A 21,940-nucleotide genomic window follows, 5' to 3' on the forward strand; every position below is an offset into this window, starting at 1 on the left:
GAGAGGGAATGTTTATCTCGCCCTGAACATGTGCTTTGTGTCCAAAGGGAGCACAGCAGAAACTTAACATGGTGTGTTTTCCTGCCCTTTAAATATCCCTCATTTTCTGCAGGAAGTTAGTCTTTATTTTTTTTAAACAGGGATTTTGTGTTCATTTGGATGAACCTTGTAGGCAGGAATTTTCCCACAGGTGAATAGGACTTTTAAAGGGCAGTGCTGTCATCATGGAGTTCTACTTATTGTGGAGCTGAGGCACTTAAATGTAGCCTTAGGTGTAGCTGTTGTTTTTCAATAGGGAAACTTCATCGCAGTTGTTTACACATGCTGTATTCAATGGAATTTTAGAACCGGGCTGTTTTTAGTTGAGATACATACTATTGCAGTTCCATTCTGATTACCATGGACACTAATTTGCAATAAAGATTTGTGCCTTTAAAGCCTCACATTCAAAATTCATATTAAAAACAATGAACTAGGCTCACATCTGCTCTTCACTTTATTTTGGCAGGGATATTTTCATTCTTCTTTATGTCTAATGTCAAGCCAACCATTTAAAATATATAATTGCCCACAGAACTGATTGGCTAATCCTCTAAACCATCTGGGAAGATTTGCAGTTTGACCTGATATTTCTCCAGAATTAAAGTGCATGGGAACTTTGTAAAGATTCCAATGTTTTCGGTCTCTGCAAAAAAATTATTTTCTTTTGGGTGTGACCTTTTCTTGTCCTAAATTGATTTTTCACACTTGACTTTTCCATTTCGAGTCTGATCACTTGTTCTGGGTATGATGGCTTGAATCCACTTATACTAAACTACTGCCTTGTTTTGAAGGTTATATAAAATCATTGAGAACAACATACACAGTGTTTCATATTAAAATAGATTAGTTTATAATTTTTTTCCTCTTTGATATACAATATGTTGATACAGTTGCCTTGTTCTTTTGATAACAACATGCTTGTCAATGATTAGATTGAGTGTGCAGTGATCCTCATTAGAGCTTCTGCAGTCATCTGATTATGTGCTATTAGTACTATAGAGTCAGAAAGCTAGGTTGAGTCCTGGTGTTAGTGGACGTTTGCATTCAGACTGAATTTAGCTCTAAGGATTTAGAATAGGGGTTCAGTGTATGTGAAAGAAAGAGCGAGAGAGAGTGCATGTGCAGCTGAGTTTATGTAACAGCATTGCTACTGAGTTTGTGAGCTGCTAGTGTAGCTGAGGAAAGAAGCTGCTTGCTTTAATTCTCCTTCTGCATGGCAGAATGACAACATTGTGAAAGCAGAGGCTGTTGTTTCCCCTGTGGAATTTGAGCATCATTTTATACAATACTATTGTGCTTGGAAATATCCCCCTGACACAGGTCTGTAACTGTCCATGTGTGTGATTTTGAGTAAGGTGGCTAGGAGGACAAGGTTGCAGATAATACATGGCTCTCACTTCACACAGTGGTACATTTACTAGTTCCCCATTCAAATGGGGATGCAATTCACAACCATATTTTTTTTATATTTATAGGAATGGGGTTTACAAAACCCATTTGCAGATTCAACACAACATTTGGAATAATTGTGGTAAAAGCTGAAAAAATGTATTTGTTCCCAAATCTGTGGAACACTAATGCAGTATCTTATGCTCAATGTACTCTGTAGATCTGGTTGGGTTCAGGGAATTTCACAGAATAAAATGTCCATGGAAAATTTAAACTTTTAAGTGAAAAAATGAAAAGTGAAAAATTTTGGCTGAATGTCAAATTGAAAATGTCACTGATGTCTCATGGGAGTTGTCGTTTGGGTGCCTCATGTCTACATTCTCTTCTATGAACCAGGCTACCTGGTTGGATTACATTGCCCATGATGCACCACAATTTCCCCATTTGCGGAACCGGGCATCATCGTAGTCCCAGGTCATGGTGCATCATGGGAGATGCAGTCCAGCTGGGAAATCCAAATTATAGAGGAGACTAGAGACACAGGGTCCCAAAACTACAACTCCCATTACTGCCATGGCAGTATGTTCAAACCTAAAATTGTATATTTTGGGGGTTAGTTTTTTCGATGAAGAGTCAAAATTTTCAATGGACGCAGATGGTATTTGTGGAAAATTTTGTTTAATTGAAAACCCAATTTTCCTTGGAAAAGAAGTTTTGATGGAAAATTTTTCAGCCAGCCCTAATACTTTGGTGTACTTTTATTTTTGTAATAAGTTTGTTGTATTGTAGGTGTGATATTTTTTAGTCGATTTTCAGTGACTCAGGTTCGGTGTTCCTTTTCCTATTTTGGATGACCACTCTATAAAAGGGTGAGCATTTAAATTATCTGAACTAAATTTTGAAGACCCATTAGATTTAATGGTGGCAGTCGCCAATTGTTGATGCCATATTGCTTCTGTCTGAAGAGCAAAAAGAATTGCAGTTCCCTTGTATGGGATCTCTCTGATTGATGCTGCAAATAGAACATTCTCACCATATTGTTGTTGTTGAATAATTCCTGTTAAGATGCCTGGAGGAAACTGAGTAAATTGTATTTAAACAAACAGGAAATACAAAACAGAAAATAGGAGGTGTAAGAAAAGCTGTTTAAATAGGGAACAGTGCAAGTCAGTAAAACCACTGGGGCAGCTTGAGAAAGCCATAGATTTCAATAAACGAAAAAAATTAGTTTAGAATCCCTTGTTACCTAATACTTTTAAATTAATGGGATGCTCCAATTATTACCGTTTTGTGTGTGTGTGTGTGTGTGTGTGTTTGTTTTTTGTTAATTAACTGTCACTGGGGAATTTGGATAATCCCAACTCAGCAAAAAGATACAAATTCCCCAGTGATAATTTAAAAAAAAAAAAAAAAAAAGCCCAGAGTAAAGGCAGCATCTGATGCAATCTTTCTTAATTCTGACTTTTTAATAGTGGACTGGCACTTACTAGCATATTTATGAATGCCTCCAAACATTTCATCCTCTGTAGCTATATTTGGCAATTAAATGATATTTGATAAAAGAAAGAAAGCAATCAGCACAGTCTTAATCTAACCTTTTATATCTCTGTACTCCTTTTCTTAGGGCAGTGTTTCCCAAACTTGGCACACTGTTTGTGTAGGGAAAGCCCCTGGCAGGCCGGGCCACAGGTTTGGCCAATTGCGGCTCCCACTGGCTATGGTTCACTGCTCCAGGCCAATGGGAGCTGCTGGAAGCAGCGAGGGCCAAGGGACGTACTGGCCATCGCTTCCGGCAGCTCCCATTGGCCTGGAGCAGCAAATGGCGGCCAGCGGGAGCTGCAATCGGCCGGACTCACGGATGCGGCAGGTAAACAAACCGGCCCAGCCCGCCAAGGGCTTTCCCTACACAAGCGACCTCCTAAGTTTGAGAAACACTGTGTTAGGGGATATGTGCACCAATGTAACTAAATCGAATGTAGATGTAGTTAGTTGGTTATGTGAGGCGTTTGCATGGGTATGGCAACCTCAGTATAGTTACAGCCATGTACATCTCCCTACTCTAGACAAGCCCCTTACATTTTGTTACTTTAGTCTTTTCTCCTTAGTGTCTTTTTCCCAGATACACCCACTGCCCTCCCTTCCTTTACCTATCCTCTCCCCCAGCAGGTTATGATTCTTTAACGAATACCTACAGCCTGATTTTGCTGATGGGGCCTGTAGACTCTTGGAAACATGAGGCTTCCTAATATAGTTTTTCAGAGCAGGAAAGATGCTTAGTTAGTAGGTATTAAGTGAAAAGAAGAAGCAAGTGAATAGGGAAGGTTTGCAAGGGTAACAGGGAAGTAGGTATTAAGAGGAGCAGTTAGGGATGGAGGAAAATGTGAGGGTGAAATTAGGAAGGAGAGGAACTGAATGATATGTAGGGAGCAGGCATGAGGACAGTCAAATCACTGTCCTGTACTTTAAACTGGTGGGTGTGGGGACTGGCTGGCTGGCTTGGTGGCCTGGAGAAGAGGGCAATGCTTTCTGGCTTTGGAGAGGAGGGGAGACTTAGGAATGAGGGGTTTAAAAAGGTCAGCCTGGGCCTGGACCTTCCCCTCATCACTCAAAATAGGCTGGGCAGCACCCACCCTCGCTCCCTGTTTAGGTCAGAAATATGTCAGGTGATTAGCTATATCTGCTGTGGGCGTTATGCTAGCCGCCCCCTTAAAGGGGGACTGGGAAGGAAGTTTTCCCTTACCACCATATTGGCCAGATGCTGTGTGTGTGTGTGTGTGTGTGTGTGTGTTTGGGGGGGGGGGGGGGAGGGTCGCCTTCCTCGCAGCAGTTCAGGTGGGCTCTGTTCATGACAGGCAATAGGCCATATGTCGCAACTCTTTATTTGTGTAGCGGATGTTCAGTGTAGGTACTCCATAAATTAAGGCACAAAAGAATGGATAAATGGCTTGGAAAAGGAATTAAGGAGAGGTGCTTGATAATTGAGCAAGCTAGGGGCAGTTGTGGACTCCTCTGATTAGTACAGCAGGGAGCCAACCCCCCGCATCATTATAGTCCACCTTAACCCCGCCTACGAGCAGGGGTAGTTGGTAAGGTTTCATCCAGGTGCTGGAGGCACCTGGATGAAAAGTGGGGGAGCTGGTGGGAAACCCCTCCCCCCCAACCCCCGGAATTGGCTGGAATTGGTAAAGTCCTGACAAGGGAATTGCTGGAGGGATCTGGATGAAGGGGGGGTGGATGGAAGCCCTCCCACCCCTCGACCCTTGGAATTGGCTGGAATTGAAGGTTCCTGGCAGTGGTTCTACTGGAGGGACATGAACGGAAAGGTGATGGTTGTTGGCTGGGGGCCAGGAGCGCTGGGGCTGAAAAAAGCACTCCCCCCCAGTTAATTGTGAGGGTTTTCACCTGCACTGCACATTTTATTGCTAGGTTAGTCCCAGACATCTTATAATAAAGTTGTGGCCTGATTAATCCCATATCTAATGTTTCCTGTCATTCTTTTGGCAAATGGTCATGGGAAGAGAACAAAGCAAATAGAAATGCAAGCAAACAAATAACAATACATGAAACTAAAAAGGGCGCCATGTTAGCGTCTTTAATTGAAATAAAAATAATTCCAGCAGTAAATAGCTCTTTGCTTTTACTAAAGAACTTGCTAGCTGATTTGAAGGTACTCTGGATTTACCATGCTGTAACAGAGAGCAGAATTTGACCCAGTAAATTATTGCTGCCTCCATGTGTGCCTGCGCATACTGTTCCAGACATAGATTTTTATCTCCCGGTAAGATAATGCTGGCTGCAGAGTAAGCAGGTTAAGCCTGTTTTGTAAATTTATCAGCAATGTCAAAAAGAATGAGTGATGTAGCTGACCCTCTCGACCCACTCCACCTCTAACCGGATCAGTCTGCACCACTCTGGGGGGAAATTATCTAAGTCTTCTCTGAACGGAGATATCACCGTGGAAAGGCTGCATCCAGTGTTAGAACCATTTAGGTTCATATAGTATTAGAAGATACAAGAGTGTAGCAGTAATGCACTTCGTGGTATGAAACATATTTTAAGTAGCAATACTGTCAGGGGATGGATTTGCTACACTGAATAGAGGGACAGACACTGGTCTATACACCTACATTCATTTACACACATGTTATTGGTCTGTTAAAGTACATCTTTTTGAAAAGCAAGTTTAGTGCAGGGAGGTAGGGAGAAACTAACTAAAGGGCTGGTATTTTTGTCTGACACACTGATAAGTAGTCATTTTTAGGATGTCGATTAATCGCAGTTAACTCATGCGATTAACAAAAAAATAACGTGATTTAAAAAATTAATTGTGATTAATTGCAGTTTTAATCGCATTGTTAAACAATAGAATACCAATTGAAATGTATTTAATATTTTGGATGTTTTTCAACATTTTTATATATATTGTATCCTGCGTTGTAATTGAAATAAAAGTGTATATTATTTTAATTACAAATATTTGCACTGTAAAAAAGATAAAATAAATAGTACCAAGGAATCCAGTGGCACCTTAAAGACTAACAAATGCATCTGAAGAAGTGGGTTTTTTACTCACGAAAGCTTATGCTCAAATAAATCTGTTAGTCTTGAAAGTGCCACCGGACTCTTCATTGTTTATGTGGATACAGACTAACACAGCTATCCCTCTCATAAAAAAAATATTTTTCAGTTCACCTCATACAAGTACTGTAGTGCAATCTCTTTGTTGAAAGTGCAACTTACAAATGTAGATTTTTATTATTTTTTTTTTTTTGGTGACATAACTGCTCTCAAAAACAAAACAGTGTAAAACTTCAGATCCTACAAGTAAACTAGTCCTACTTCTTGTTCAGCCAATCGCTAAGACAAACAGGATTGTTTACATTTACAGGAGATAATGCTGCCCTCTTATTTACAATGTTACTAGAAAGTGAGAACAGGCATTTGCATGGCACTTTTTGTAGCTGGCATTACAAGATATTTACGTGCCATATATGTTAAACATTTGTATGCTCCTTGATGCTTCAGCAGCCATTCCAGAGGACATGCTTCCATGCTGATGATGCTCGTTTAAAAAAAAAAAAAAAAGCATTAATTAAATTTGTGACTGAACTCCTTGGGGGAGAATTGTATGTCTCCTGTTTTGTTTTACCCTCATTCTGCCATATATGTTGTAGCAGTTATGTTCAGGGGCGGCTCCAGGCCCCAGCATGCCAAGCGCATGCTTGGGGCGGCAAGCTGCCGGGCGGGGCGGGGGGGGTGCTCTGCCAGCGCTGCGAGGGCGGCAGGCAGGCTGCCTTCGGCGGCTTGCCTGCGGAGGGTCCGCCGGTCCCGCGGCTTTGGCGGACCTCCTGTAGGCAAACCGCCGAAGGCAGCCTGCCTGCTGTGCTTGAGGCGGCAAAATGCCTAAAGCCACTCCTGGTTATGTTATAGCAGTCATATTATAGCAGTCTCGGATGATTACCCAGCACATGTTGATCATTTTAAGAACACTTTCACTGCAGATTTGACAAAACGCAAAGAAGGTATCAATATGAGATTTTTAAAGATAGCTACAGCACTTGACCCAAGGGTTAAGAATGTGAAGTGCCTTCCAAAATCTGAGAGGGATGAGATGTGGAGGATGCTTTCAGAAGTCTTAAAAGAGCAACATTCCGATGCAGAAACTACAGAACCCAAACCACCAAAAAAGAAAATCAGTCTTTTGCTGGTGGCATCTGACTCAGATAATGAAAATGAACATGCATCCGTCCACCACTTTGGATTGTTATTGAGCAGAACTCATCATCAGCATGGAGACGTGTCCTCTGGAATGGTGGTAGAAGCATTCATGGACATATGAACCTTTATCATATCTGGCACCTAAATATCTTGTGACACCAGCTAAACAGTGCTCTCACTTTCAGGTGACATTGTAAACAAGAAGCAGGCAGCATTATCTCCTGCAAATGTAAACAAACCTTGTTTGTCTGAGCAATTGGCTGAACAAGAAATAGAACTGAGTGGACCTGCAGGCTCTGAAGTTTTACATTGTTTTATTTTTGAATGCAGGGTTATTTTTGTACATAATTCTACGTTTTTAAATTCAACTTTCATGATACACAGATTGCACTACAGTTCTTGTATTGGGTGAATTGAAATACTATTTCTTTTGTTTTTTTACAGTGCAAATACTTGTAATAAAAAATAAACAATAATATAAAGTGAGCACTGTATACTTTGTATTCAATGTTGTAATTGAAATCAATATGTTTGAAAATGTAGAAAACATCCAAAAATATTTAAATAAATTGTATTCTATTATTGTTTAACAGTGCGATTAAATCACACGATTATTTTTTTTATCACTTGACAGTCCTGGTTAACAATACGCAAATTAGAGTGCGTATTTGAATATGCATTAATTCATTTATATCAATAACAAGTGTCCTGATGATCAGAACTTAAATCTGACCTGGCTGCAGCATGGAATGAGTTTTAGCAGTACAGAAATTGTCAGATATAATGTCTGATCAGTGGTCAGTCCATCTAAGATAGTGTCCCCCAAAGCCCTACAATTTATCACCTGGCCCAGTGTGAACAAACTGGTAGATTTTTGTTATTTCCCATTATTTTGTGATGTGCCCATTTGCTTTTAAAACACAGTGACACAGAAAAACAGGGGCAGACAGAAGAGTGGAATGTATATGGCTAGAATATTTAAAGAAAGAAACTACAATCTGGGAATTAAGATATGCTAATCACAAAACACAACCATTACTTTAATGTTCCATAAAGGTCACTCTATATACTAAATATGGATGCATTCATTCCAGTCTTTGACTTCAGGAATCTCACCCAACTAGCTGTACCTGTTAAATGCCATGCATGTTTTTACATATATAATCACACTTTCATAGTTACTCTTCGAAGGGTTAGACACAGCCTGGGGAACACAAAATGGTTATATGGTAAATAAATGATTATTCGCTTTCCAAATTCAACATACAGTTCTGGTTCTGACCCTTTCTGTGACCCTGTCTCTCTGGTTAACTTGTTATACTCATGAGTAAACTGATATAAAGAGCCTTTAGTTTTCGGTGCTTTCTGGATGGGAAAATCCTGTTCATTAATTTAATTGTTGTTGTTATTTAGTGCCTTTAATCTTGAAGGACCTTAAAGTGCTTCACTGGCCATTTATATATAGGATCATTGAAATGCAGCTAGTTCTGGGAAGGAGGGCCACATAGTAGACAGTCAATACCCAGCACACTTACCACTAATTTGTTCTGTCTACACAGGGGAAAAAGGTGTGGGGTTTTTGTGTTTTTTTTCAACTGAGTGACCCTCTCTCCCCCTAAATGCCTCTGTGAACAGCACATAACACCTTTTACATTGTTTGAGCTGGCCGCTTTGTAGCCTAGTGTTCAATTGAAAAAATGCACCTTTTTGTTTGCATAGACAGGCTTATGGAGACCAGAATGACCTATGGTAGTTTTAAATACAGTCTGTTGGGAAGCCCTAAATTTTGTATTATATTTGCCATCCTCAAGTTGTAGAATGTGAAATACAGTAATTACCATTCAAAAAGTCAGTGTTTGTCACCAGATAGCATAGAGGTGATTTTAGTCCAGCAGTTCTGAATTCTTCCCCTGGCTTTTTATTACAGGGATTTCACTTAGGACTAGGTAGGCCGTTGCCCTTATGCCCTCTCTTAAAAGGCAGCAGTGCATGTAACATACTAGCTTTGTGTGTAACATTGCCCTCTAGTGACTGGCCTAGGGAAGGTCCTGCTTCTTTTGGCCTGTTTCAGAGTCTTGAGTTTTTTGGATTCAAAGGACCAGAGTTCTCGTTCTGTTGGATTCAATAACTGTCTGTCTGCAGCACGTGGATTCATTACATGTGGGCTCCCCTAGCTTCCCTTTTCCTTCTCTCAGGATACCGTCAGCTCGCAGGTTGTTAGGCCTATATTTCACTGCCCATTCCACTCACATAGCTTCTCTGAAGAAGATGGCAGTGCAAGCTACCCAAGCTCTTCCCTATCTGTCCCCTGGATGTGGCTCCCCTGAAGTTAGTGGAGCCAATCAACTTCCACAGTAGAGCAGCAGAAAAAATTACTCTAGGTTTTTTTGTTGGTTTTTCATTTCATTCAGTCAGAAGAGGGTCCTGAGCTGGTCATGAAGGGAGAGGGCAAAAAGGACAAGAGATTTCCAGCTCCCACGGGACTTCTGGGGTGGGCTTGAGGTCTCATGGTATTTGGCAGTGGCACAAGATTTGGAAAAATGATTGGTGCCCTGTTCTCAGGACCACTTCCTGTTGCTGGTTTCCAGCAGCCAAAGAGAACCAGAGCACCTAGAGCACATGGATCACAGGCTGCAGTTTGGCAATGACCAAAACCTGCTTGATTATGCGGGCATGTGACTGTCCACTCCAGAGCTGGGACCAAAACCTGGTGGGGAGACAAGATGGGATAACAAACTTGTTGCAGCTACTTATGTTGCTAGGTGTAATACATTATAGAGAAGTTGTTCAGGAACAGTTCATTTATGTGAAAGTATAACCCCTGCAACATCGCCAGGATCATTGGAGACCTGTGGTGAGCTACTGATAACGTGCTGTCACACAAGTTTAGGCTGCCTGAGCCAGCTTTTACTTACACACTCGTTCCCCCCTCTTTTCCTACCCCCTAAGATTTTAACTAATCTTGGAGAAGAAAATATTTGGAACTTGTTCAGTGGAGTTGGTTCCTTTTTAAGTTTCCCCTTTTAGACATGCTTGACCTCAACCTTGGCCAGTTTCTGAAGACATGCAGTGGAAGAGAAGGGAGAATACCAATTTCATTTAATTTGAGTGATACATAATATACATAAAGCAAAAGGCAAGTCAGAATAGATCCTGAGATATGACTGTATTCAGCCTCTATGACGGGGCTGAACTTTCTTAATTTTTAGCTCTAGTAGGTAAAATTCCTTTTGCCTCACATACAGTGCTTCCTGTTGATGTAGGTACAGTGCTCTAAATGAACAATGCTTCCAGGGTGGGAAAAAAAGTATTGATATGACAAGAGAATAGCCCTAATACACAAGATGAGGTGCTGGATACTTCAGGTACAGTATGGGCCTTCTATTCTGTGTTCTCTAACTCTGGAGCAGTGTGTAGGCGGTTGGATGAGAAAGAACAGACAAATCAACATTCCATTCACTCAACTCCCCAGCATGCCTAAGCTTCTTTCACTCAGCTAGTAAAAGGGGGAAAAAATGAAACAAAAAGGAGCCACTGGTAGAGTGCCTGCTAATTAGTAAAACTATGCTGCATTACAAAAAGCAAAAATAAATGAATGCAGAGGATATTATCAAAAAGTATATGTGAAGTTACAGCATCAGCAGAAATACATTTCAAAGCTCTTTAACCAGTATGTATGTTCAGAAAAATTGACTGCCTTTTTGTGTACTTGCAAAAAGACTAGAACTTGTCATCCTGCTGGTGTTGCCAATTTTTGTATAAAGAGTTCATTAACCCAAATGGACAGTCTGAGCGATTTCTGAGTTACAGCTTTATCAGAGTAATTTGCATATTTTTGTTATTGCTTACTAGAAAACAATTAGTGAAGGGTCCTTTGTAGAATAAGAGCCTCTTGTATAACTTGAATCAGGATTGCAGTACTCCTTTTCTTCTTCTCTGTTGATTTTTCCAGTAGCATACAGCACAGTATAGCTTTGTTGCTGATATGTCCTGTTACACCTGGAGAATAATCTCCATTTAAAAAGCAATTGGCTTTGTTTCAGTTACAAATGAATTACTGCTTATCTCTATTTTTTGCCAGTAAAAGCAAAAATATAGTAAAATAGCTATCCACCCTCTTTTCACTTTATCTACAAAAGAATTCACTTAACCTACACTGGATAATCCATTTTGTATTTCTGAGATGAATGTAAATATAATCCCATACATAATGTCATGCTTAAATATTTTTGAAGTTCGTAATGCAAAAGTCAATGGGATTTTCTACTGGAAATAAGGATCTGTGCTGATGGATTCCTTTGAAAGATTAGGGCCTAAATGTGTAGGATCAAGAACCAAATCTTTTATCACAGAGCAGTCTTACCTTCCTGGTGGAAGTTTTGAATGAAACATAAGCAAAGGGCCAAAGATCAAACGTAGGAGGTCACCCCTATGAGTTGAAGTATTTATTTAAAAATGTGTTTAAATATTAAGTATTTAACCATGCTGCACACATGGTTAAGCTCACTTGAGTCAATTCTTCTCGGGATTGTTCGGTCACATGATTCTTTCATTCCACAACCTACCACACCACATATAATGATAATTCCTCATTCCTCACCATCTCCTTCTCATTGCCATTTCCATGACTCCTCAATACCCTAGTTTCTTCTCTCTACCAGTAGGCTTATGTCTCTGACTCTGTTCTTTTGTTAACTTGAGTCTAATTTTGAATGTTAATGAACCCCAATTCTTTATCAGTTGCACAGATAGTTTTTTTAATTTACTTTTAAATTCTGTTTATTCATGTTTTCAAAATAGTATTAAAGTAAGCTTTCTATGTATAGATTCTGAACTGTAACAAATTCATTGCATAGCCATATATAAACAGTAGGACAAATATTATATAAGTCATATGATCTATACAAAGCAAAGATTCAAATGCTGCAACCAAGCTCATTGCCAAAAAAACTATGAATGTGCAGTATAATACCATGTCATGTAAGAAAACCTCGGATGTAGTTTTATTATAATTTTTGTCTTTAATGCGTTGTATTTTTTTTGTTTCTAAGCAAATATATAAAAAGCATCCTTTTGAAAACCTTAAGCACCCTGACATATGTTAATAAAACAAAACCCCAGCAGCTAAATTCCCAACACCACTGCTCTAACCAATAAAACATATAACCTACAGCAACTCACTTATAGCTAAACAGATTAAAACTCCTCCTGAATACACAGAAACTTACTCCTCAAGGGCTCACATTGCTCTTGAGATCTATTAGGGTTTTTTTATGGTAACTTTAAAAAATACTTAAGTATGAGATTACACTTACTTACGGGCTTAAAATGGGACATATTGAAGTAAAAATAGGAGATGACAGACAAAAGGCTGCTGAAATATAAAGGATATTATTTGAAAGTGTAATAATGCCTTCAAAAAGAGGTCTCTTTTACCTACATAGCTGGTAACTTTGGGTATTGTGGTTCATGGATCTGCAAGTAATACAAATGCACCTTTGTAGCCCACACAAATCTGACCTTTCATAGAATACTCCAGGTTGACACATCCACAGTTTTGTATGGATGGTATCTTTGGTTTCAGAATTTAGTTGTGGGAGAAGAGTTATTACCCTTTCAGCTCTAGGGATCTGGATGCAAACTGATTCATTATAGGTCACAGATGGATGGGAGTTTGGGCTCCCTCAGAATGCTGAGGTTCTCAAAATGGAGTTTATGGTCCTAAAACAGGCAACTGTGCTTCTCTGAATCAAAACTTGCTCAAAAACAAGTTTTCCGAGAGCATAGGTAGCATCTGTATTTTCTGCGGGTACAACTAATTTACTTTTAACTCTAATATGGATTTTGCTCCAAAATGCCAAAAACTCCAGTTGTCAGTGTTCCTTTATCTATATGAATCAGAAAATATTTCCATCTTTAAAATTTTCATCCAGGATTACATGGACTGTGTTTGGAAACAAATTGCATATTTTTACATTGTCTTTAAAAATGGAGGTTTTGTCTGTTATCTTTTTTACTAGAATGCTGTTGCCCTTGCCAGTGAAAGAAACACTGCAGAAAAGATGCAAAGTAGTGCAGAAAATCGAGTGAAGGAGTTGACTGAGCAAAATGATCAACTGAAGAGAACAATTAAAGAGCTAGAGGACAAAATTAAGGAACTCCATCAACAGATTGATGATATGAAAGGAGAAGAAGATACAATGAAGGAAAAAATAGAGAGATATGAAGTAAGTTACAAAACCAGACATGTAACTCGTGTGGTTTTCTTCCTGTTTATTGGGTGGGTACAGTGCACAAAAATAAAAGATGAAAGATGAGATGAAGTCAAGCAAAGCCATTGTTGGTGCAGTAAAACCTGTGCAGGGCCACCCAGAGGATTCAGGGTGTTTGGTCCCTGCCACCGAATTGCTGCTGAAGACCCGGCACTTCGGTGGTGGGTCCCAGGGCGGAAGGACCCCCCTGCCGCGGGTCTTCAGGGCACTTCGGTGGCGGGTCCTGGAGCGGAAGGACCTCCTGTCGCCGAATTGCCGCTGAAGACCTGGAGCAGAAAAAGCTCCGGGGGCCCGGGCCCCATGAGACTTTTCCTTGGCCCCCGGAGCAAGTGAAGGACTCTCTCCAGGGGCCCCGAAAAACTCTCATGGGGCCCCTCTGGGGCCTGGGGCAAATTGCCCCACTTGCCCCCCCTCTCCCCCCGGGCGGCCCTGGCAAAACCAATGGGCTTAAAGGAGAGAGCAAGCTGGAGCTTCTTCTGCAGGTACAGGGAGGCTGCTTCAGCTGACATGACAGTATGAAAATAACACCAAAGAGTGGGAGATGGGCACACTGGTGATGTGCCTGAGTGAGTTTAAGAGGAAATGGGAGGTTGCAGGCATGGAGCAGTGCAATGTGGAGTCCTGGACGTATGGAAGAGGAGCTCGATGTAGAAGGCAAGAGGAAACCAGTGAAAATGTTTTTAAGTGTTTGCAGTTTTATGTTTATGCTTGTGGCTCTTTTGAAGGCAGATTAGAGAGATATCAATGTCAGCATTTCTGAATCTATCAAACTTTTGTATTGTAGAAAGAAAAGCAACAATTAGAAGATGTCCTGGCACGTGCTGGGGAGGAGGGAAAGGAACTGTTGTTGGTGAAAAAGTCTTTGGAATGCAAGCTGGAGGATATGCAGGTAAGTACAACAACTTAGTCAGAATATTAAATGGATTTGTTTGTTTTCTGCAGTGGTGACTTTCTCTGGTCATATTTAAATTCCCATTCTATTGAGTTTTGCCCTCACAGCACTATTCAGGTCTTTCCTCTAAGCATAGCTTCATCTAACCAAGTTTGCCTTCTTTAAAAATAAAAAACTTTTTTTTTAATTGAACAAAGTTGGAGGGAAATAAATCTCCAGTGAACTTTGTCCAGTTTTTGACAAATCTGCTTTGTAATTTTAAATTATAAAATCATGGAATAGAATCATAGAATATCAGAGTTGCAAGGGACCTCAGCAGGTCATGTAGTCCAACCCCCTGTTCAAAGCAGGACCAATCTCCAACTAAATCATCCCAACCAGAGCTTTGTCAAGCCTGATCTTAAAAACCTCTAAGGAAGGAGATTCCACCACTTTCCTAGGTAACCTATTCCAGTGCTTCACCACCCTCCCAGTGAAAACGTTTTTCCTAATATCCAACTTAAACCTCCCCCACTGCAACTTGTGACCATTCATTACTCCTTAGTATCTGTCAGCTTTGGTTGTGTTTCAGCTAGACTTGACGTGTGAGGATAAGAGGCTGTAATCTGGCAGTCATATAAATAAGAAAAATCTAACTGGAAGAATTAAAGGTCACCGGTGAGTGATGGGGTGGGTAGTGGCAGTTCTCCCTCCCATACCAGCTGTCAGTTACTGAGCTGAGGAGAGTGGTGGGGACACAAAGAAGAGATGGAGAGAGGAATTGCTATGGAGGAGAAACCTCAAACTTGCATTACTTGCAGTAGGAAGACAAATGTGAAGAAACCTGGAGGCTTCTCTGGTGGGCAGATATTTGGGGAGATGGCCTGTGCCCCACTGGAGGGATAGGGACATATCAAAGGGTGACTGCCCCTTTAAGAGGGAATGGGGTCCATTTCACTTGTACTGATTACTGCTGCCCAGCTGGGCTTAAGGGAAGGCACCTAGGTTCTTCTTTGAGTGCTGTCCTTGTGCATGCTCCACTTCAGGTGTCGGTGCATCCCAGCACCACTGATTGGAGATTTTTGGTAGCAGTGGCTAGCGATTCACAGTGAGACAAGATCACTTCAAGTACAGAGTACTGCCATTCAGACTGTCGATGGTTCCATGAGTCTTTACCAAAATCCTAACGGCGATAAGTTGAGAAGGAACTGAGGGTGTTGGGATGCACGGGTACTAGATGAATCGCCAGTGACACCACGAGACAGCTACTGCACTCACGCATCCCGACCAGGCACTGCTACCAAAAATCTCTGATCAGCACCGACACCTGAAGTGGAGCACCCACAGGGACACACATCTAAAAGAATCTCAGTTATTGCACAAGGTGAGTAACCTTCTCTTTTACAAAGGGGGAGACAGCTGCAGGTGGTGGTGGTAGGCAGATGGCTGAGAGAAACTGTGGGGAGTTAGAAGGCTCCTGGAGGGCCCTGTGTCAGCAGGAGTGGGACTGGGGGGAATACCAGTGGAAAAGGCCTGTGGAGAAGGCCAAATCCAGGCAAGAGGTGTTGGGAGAGCAGGAAGACAGACTCTCAGAGAGGAAGGGCTGTGCCCAGCTTGGGACTGAAGCAAAATAAATCACTTTTAAGGAGAGGCAGACTCTGAAGAAGGAGGCTGAAACTGGGATGAAAACTGTAGGGTTGAGTTCTATTTTGAAAGACTTTGTGCAGGACTTAATAAATTGCACTCCAGAAAGGGAATGTTTTGAATATCTGGATTATGTGGATTTTTAAATGGGTCCTGCCTGAAGGGGAGACAGAGGCAGGAGTCAGCAGAGCCATTCTTGGCAAGCAGGCAGTGATACAGGGCAGGCACACGTTTTAACAGGATATATCCTGGAGCAGCTAAAAAGGGCACAAACTCAATTTTTCCTCCTTGGATATCATCTTCATGTGCATTAGAAACACCAGTGCTTTTATAAATACTAAATTGTAAAATTCACCTTTGAATCTAGAACCTAAGATTAAAGAGATTCTGTCAAGTAAATCATAGCTAAAATATAAGGTTTTTGTGTGTTGTTATAAATGTTTCTTGAACACAAAAAAGTGGTCTTAATTTGAATTTCAACATTCCCCTGTATGGTCTGCAACTCAAACTCTACTCCACTGGACCACAAACTACAAAGTGAACCTGACTACAGATGGGCTATAGGACAAACGGAAGCTTTCCTGACAAGTTTGTTTTCATGGTTCAATTAAATCTGAATTCAATGGAAAACATAATAAAACAAGAAAAAATTGTGAAAATTAAGTTAGATTTTTTTAAATTGTGTCAATTTTAAGAATCTAATTTATTAACAGCACAGGTAAGGAACTTTTCTTTTTAAAAATGTGATTTTTAATCTGACAGTCTTTTAAATCAAATTAATAAATCAGCTCCCTGCTTTCAGTTACAGGTTCTCTTTTCACCGCTTGATTGGTTCCAGGTTGTTCGGCTAGGGCATTGTCAGTGTTGGTCTGCTGATGCCTGCCAGCTACCTTAGGCCTGGTCCATTAGAGCTTGTTATATTGTGTTAAACTATTTTCATAGGTTTGTAATACCCAGCAGAAAGAACATGACTTGGATCTATATTTAACCCAGTTACAACACATGTTATTATTAGACCCCTGAATACTGTGGAAAAGTATTTGTGAACATTAATTATCCTCTAAGGGAATATACTTTTATTTTAATTACAATTCCATTTACTGCATTTACTTGTTACCAACATTTAAATGAGCAATTGGTGTTTGATGTTTGTGTATGGAGGGTGTGGGTTTTTTGCAAAACAATTCACAGAAAGAGAAGGTGTCATAAAAAACACTACAAATACGTGTTTTCCACAACTATCTTCAAAGGAGTGGGTTTTTTTGGCCATTTTGAAAGGGTTTGGAATGGGAGTCACCTGTTCAGGGAGCAGAAACAGTGCCATCTGTTTAGGTGGCCAGTCACACAGCAAAAACAGGAAATTATGAATAGTGAATGCTTGAAGTAGCAAATGGTTTGCAAGCAGTCCATGGGTGGGAAGTATGCTCAAAATGCCATTCAGCAAATCTTTTTCAAATAACTAGCAAGGCAAATTCTGTTTGCAGATAATTAGCAAACACAAAGATGGGCTAAATTTGTTGAACTAACATTTTACTGTGAATGGTTTGCTTAGCTCTAGTTTGAGAATCATTTTTAGAACATGTCAATTAATCCTGATTTTAAGGAAGAGAAGTAGACTTGAGTATTTCATATCACTGCTTGGCATAGTGTCCTGTCTGTACTGCAGCACCACTCCAGCAGAACCATGCTTAACAGTTTTTGCTTACAGTGGTAGCCAGCATGGTTTGGTGCTCCATTGTGAACAGGTCTTTAATTTACATTCTTTTGTGCATCACTTGAGCTGTAGCCTATTGCTAAAGAGAAAATATTAATAATGTGAAATGAGTCTTATAATAAGCTTTTGGGGGCAGGAACAATCTCTTTTTTTCTATGTGTATATCATGCCTGAAACAATGGGGTCCTAATTCCTGATTCTGTACTTTTTACAATACAAATAACTAATAATGGAGTAACCCACCAAGAACCAATAGAAATCTACTGAATAAAGCTGTAACAATTACAGCAAACAGCAAGATGCAATGCTTCTCCTTCCCAGATTCATACTCAAAATGGTTAAAGCTGCAAGACACTTCAAAGTGGTTATTGTGGGTAGTTGGAATAAATAGCTTCATTCAAAGTGACTCCAGTAGCTAAAATGATGTGAGCTCATTGCAGTTTTCAGCTATGGAAGCTCAGACAAATTGTGTTTTTTTTGTGCTAACCTCTGTAGTATGACTTTTGTTTCTTAACCACTTTTCTGTATTCCAGCATTTTAGAAGCAAAACACATGCCAAAATTTCCCCAGGGTCTTATGCAGTCCCTGAGAACAGGAACTTCTAGGAGTTTCCTGAGAGCTATCTCAAAGAAAGCTACTCATTCTTTCCATTACCTACCTTCATCACAGAACTCATAGGCTATTTAAAAAAAAACAACAGACGCTAATTGTTCTAAATCCTTTGCCAACATTGCAACATATAACGTCATGTATACAGTACTTCAGGCGAACAACTGAGCCTGCTCAACTCAACAGAAGTTGTGTCCCTGACTGCTAAGGGATCAGACTTTGGCCCTTTGGCCATGGATGGAAAAAGTAAAGTTCTTGTCACCTCGAGTTAACACTGCAGTATATAGATAACTCAGGTTACTCTTCTAGTGTTAGCCTAGCTTGAGTGAGAGCAGCTACACTGTGAAATATTAATTGAGCTATACAGAGTGATTGTGTTAGCAGCTGATGAGTTATTAACTCAAGCTGTAGCCTATACCCCTGGAGGGCCAGCCAATTTGAGATAAAAGCACCACCACATTTAAATTAAGGGTTTGTGTATGTGGACAGGACTTGCATTTGGGGTAATAGCTCAAACTGTAACTTGAGCAACTGCAGTGATGTCAAATACTGAAGTCTTATAAAGTGTACGTGCTAGACTGAGCCTATGTCTACACTGCCACTTTCAGCACTAAAACTTTAGTTGTTAGGGGTGTGAAAAAACACCCCCCTGAGCGACAAAAGTTTTAGCACTGAAAAGCGCCAGTATAGACAGTTGCACTCCCAGTGATAAAGCTACCACCACTCATTCAGGGTGGGTTTTTAAATCGCCGGGAGAGCTCTCCCCCAGGGATAAAGTGTGTCTAACGTGACCTATTTATTCATTTGAATGTTCAGTAGTAAATCAGAATGAAACCAAAGTTCAAAATATTCACATCCTCAGCGCTAGTAATAGTAGTACTTCTGTAACATTTAAAATATATTCGTGTATCTGAAATTGTGCGTTCTTGTTTTGAAGTTTGACCTTTTATGGCTAATAGAACTCAGAGTAGTATAAATGTGTTAATCTTTGGAAGCAGTGCTGTAAAATCATGTGTGGTGGACATACTTAGTGAATACAGCATAGTACAAATGGTGTTCATACTCTCCCACTCATAGTTTTTATGACAACCAATGAGAGAACATTTGCTGAAGTATTGCTACCAGATCTGTTAAATCTGGGGACACATTGTAGGAAAGATAGTCACTTTAAAAAGGGGAACTATATTTTGTATCAAACTTTATAAGGCAGGCGTTCTCCCTAAGAGCTAGTTTGTACCATTTAGTGACAGCCCTGCAGAGGGCCAAGTGTAGCGCTATACTGCTGAAGAGAGAGCACCATTAGAGCAGAGGCTGTATACTCACAGTTAGAACCCTTTACTGAGTACAGTTAGTTCTCTTCAACCTTTCTCCCCATCCACAAAACAGACAGGTAGATGGAAGAGGAGCACTGCTGTGTCTTTTTTCTCCTTCCTTTTCAACCCCTTAGACTTTGCCTGGCTCTAAGTTAAGTGGGAGAGATTTTTGTGTGGGTTTTCTATGTTTTGGTAGCTACAGACCAAGAAAACCAAGTCCTAGCAGGACTCCAACATAGGGCAGTTAGCGTGCCCTTTAAAGACTTGGGATTTGGAGTATATGACATGGAACGAAAAATGTTGACATTCCCGAATCAAAATGTTTTATTTTACTTTGTTGAACTGAATTACAATGTTTATTTATGAATCTGCATGTACTAAGGTACCATAGTACCTCATGGGAGTTGTAGTTTGGGTCCCTTTGGCACCCATTCTCCCTATGGACTGGGCTCCCTGGTTGGACTATATCTCCCATGGTGCACTTGTAGTCATATGATTCCTGTGACACACTATGTGGCTGAGTCAGAGCGAAGACTGAGTTGCATTGTGGAAGATGTAATCTGGCAAAAGAGCCTAGTCCGTAGGGGAGAATAGGGAGATGAAGTACCCAAACTACTACTCCCAGGAGGCATTGTGGCACCACATGGAAATACAATTTAATGTTGAACTGACTCAAAACGAAATATTTTGTCTCTTTTTCCCAAAGGAAAACTGAAAAATTTCAGCAAAATCAAAGTTTTCCCTTGAAAATTTTCATATCCTTACTTCCATTGTAGGCTCAGCTAGGTTAATAATTTTTCCATCCCCCTAGCTACTGCCTCTCGAAGGGATAGACTTACTACAGTGAGGAGAAACCCATTCTGTCACTGTAGCAACTGTGCTGCAGTACTACAGTGGCGTAGCTGCAGCACTGTGCCCTGTAGGGCTGCTTGTGTGGACATATCCTGGGTCATGAACAGCAAAAGGTAATGTGAGTGAAAAAGAGAAGAGAGACGGGTATATGGAATTATACTCATTTTCATTTCAGGATGTTATCATATGGCCCAATACAATACGTGGAAAAAAGGCTGTATTTGCTATTACCATTCTCCTAGACTGCCACCTATCTGAACACCAGGCAAAAATTTGTATGACACAATAGTTGACCAAATGTGTTGCAGTCCAATAATGTGACATGTGCCCCCTGCCCCTAAGCACCCATAAACAATAGAATATATTCACATCTAAAATACACCTCTACCTCGATATAACACTGTCCTCAGGCGCCAAAAAATCTTACCGCATTGTAGGTGAAACCACGTTATATCGAACTTGCTTTGATCCACTGGAGTGCACAGCCCTGCCCCCCCCCCCCCCCCGGGAGCACTGCTTTACTGCGTTGTATCCAAATTTGTGTTATATCGAGGTAGAGGTGTAATTTGTGTTGGTGAAAAGAATTCTGATTTCTGCTGATAATTCTGAAGTTGAGAAACTGACCAGATTTGCTACTATGTCCCCCCCCACCCCCCGTCTTTCAGCATGCTGCAGGCATAGAACAGCTTCCGTTGGCACCACCATTCTGCCACAGTATAGTTCATTGATCTGTGTCTCTGGGGTTTGTGTCTCAAGCATGTGTAAACAGACTGTAAAATAAAATTGTGATGGGTTGGGTCACAGAAAACCCCTTGGGAACTGCCACCTGGTGTGCTGAGACTACTCTTGAGCCCGTTTTCCCTGCCAGTTTGGGACTCCAGAACCTTCTCTGTTTGAGCTAGACACACTAGCCTGCTACAAACCCAGACTCAGGTCTGAACAAGTCTCCAAGAAGCTGCAAGCTTAACTGAAAGCAGCTTAAGAGGTGTTTCTGCCTTTAACACTCAGATGCCTAGCTCCCAATAAATCCGTTTTACTCAGAAATTGTTCGCTCTCTATAACACTGATAGAGAGATATGCACAGCTCTTTGCCCTCCAGGTATTAATACATACTCTGGGTTAATTAATATGTAAAAAATGATTTATTAAATACAAAAAGTAGAATTTAAGTGGTTCCAAGTAATAACAGACACAACAAAGTGAATTACCAAACAAAATAAAATAAAAGACGCAAGTCTAAACCTAATACAGTAAGAAAGTGATTACAGATGAAATCTCACCCTCAGAGATGTCCCAGTAAGCTTTTTTTACAGACTAGTCTGGGTCCAGCAATCACTCACACCCCCCGTGGTTAAGTCCTTTGTTCCAGTTTCTTTCAGGTATCCTTTGGGGGTGGAGAGGCTATCTCTTCAGCCAGCTGAAGACCAAATGGAGGGGTCTCCCAGGACTTTATATAGACTTTCTCTTGTGGGTGGAGGCTCCTCCCTCCCCCTGTATAGAATCCCCGCTACAAGAT

General features: G+C 40.7%; 1 protein-coding gene across 1 annotated transcript in view; it reads left to right on the forward strand.

The window, feature by feature from the left end:
• Positions 1 to 21,940, forward strand: part of CGNL1 (cingulin like 1) — a 113,570-nt gene that overhangs the window by 58,700 nt on the left and 32,930 nt on the right. The window contains 2 exon segments of the mRNA XM_030578895.1: positions 13,170 to 13,376; positions 14,206 to 14,310. Coding sequence (XP_030434755.1) covers positions 13,170 to 13,376; positions 14,206 to 14,310 — 312 coding nt within the window.

The sequence above is a fragment of the Gopherus evgoodei genome, chromosome 10, assembly GCF_007399415.2.
Source record: "Gopherus evgoodei ecotype Sinaloan lineage chromosome 10, rGopEvg1_v1.p, whole genome shotgun sequence".
Classification (NCBI taxonomy): domain Eukaryota; kingdom Metazoa; phylum Chordata; order Testudines; family Testudinidae; genus Gopherus; species Gopherus evgoodei.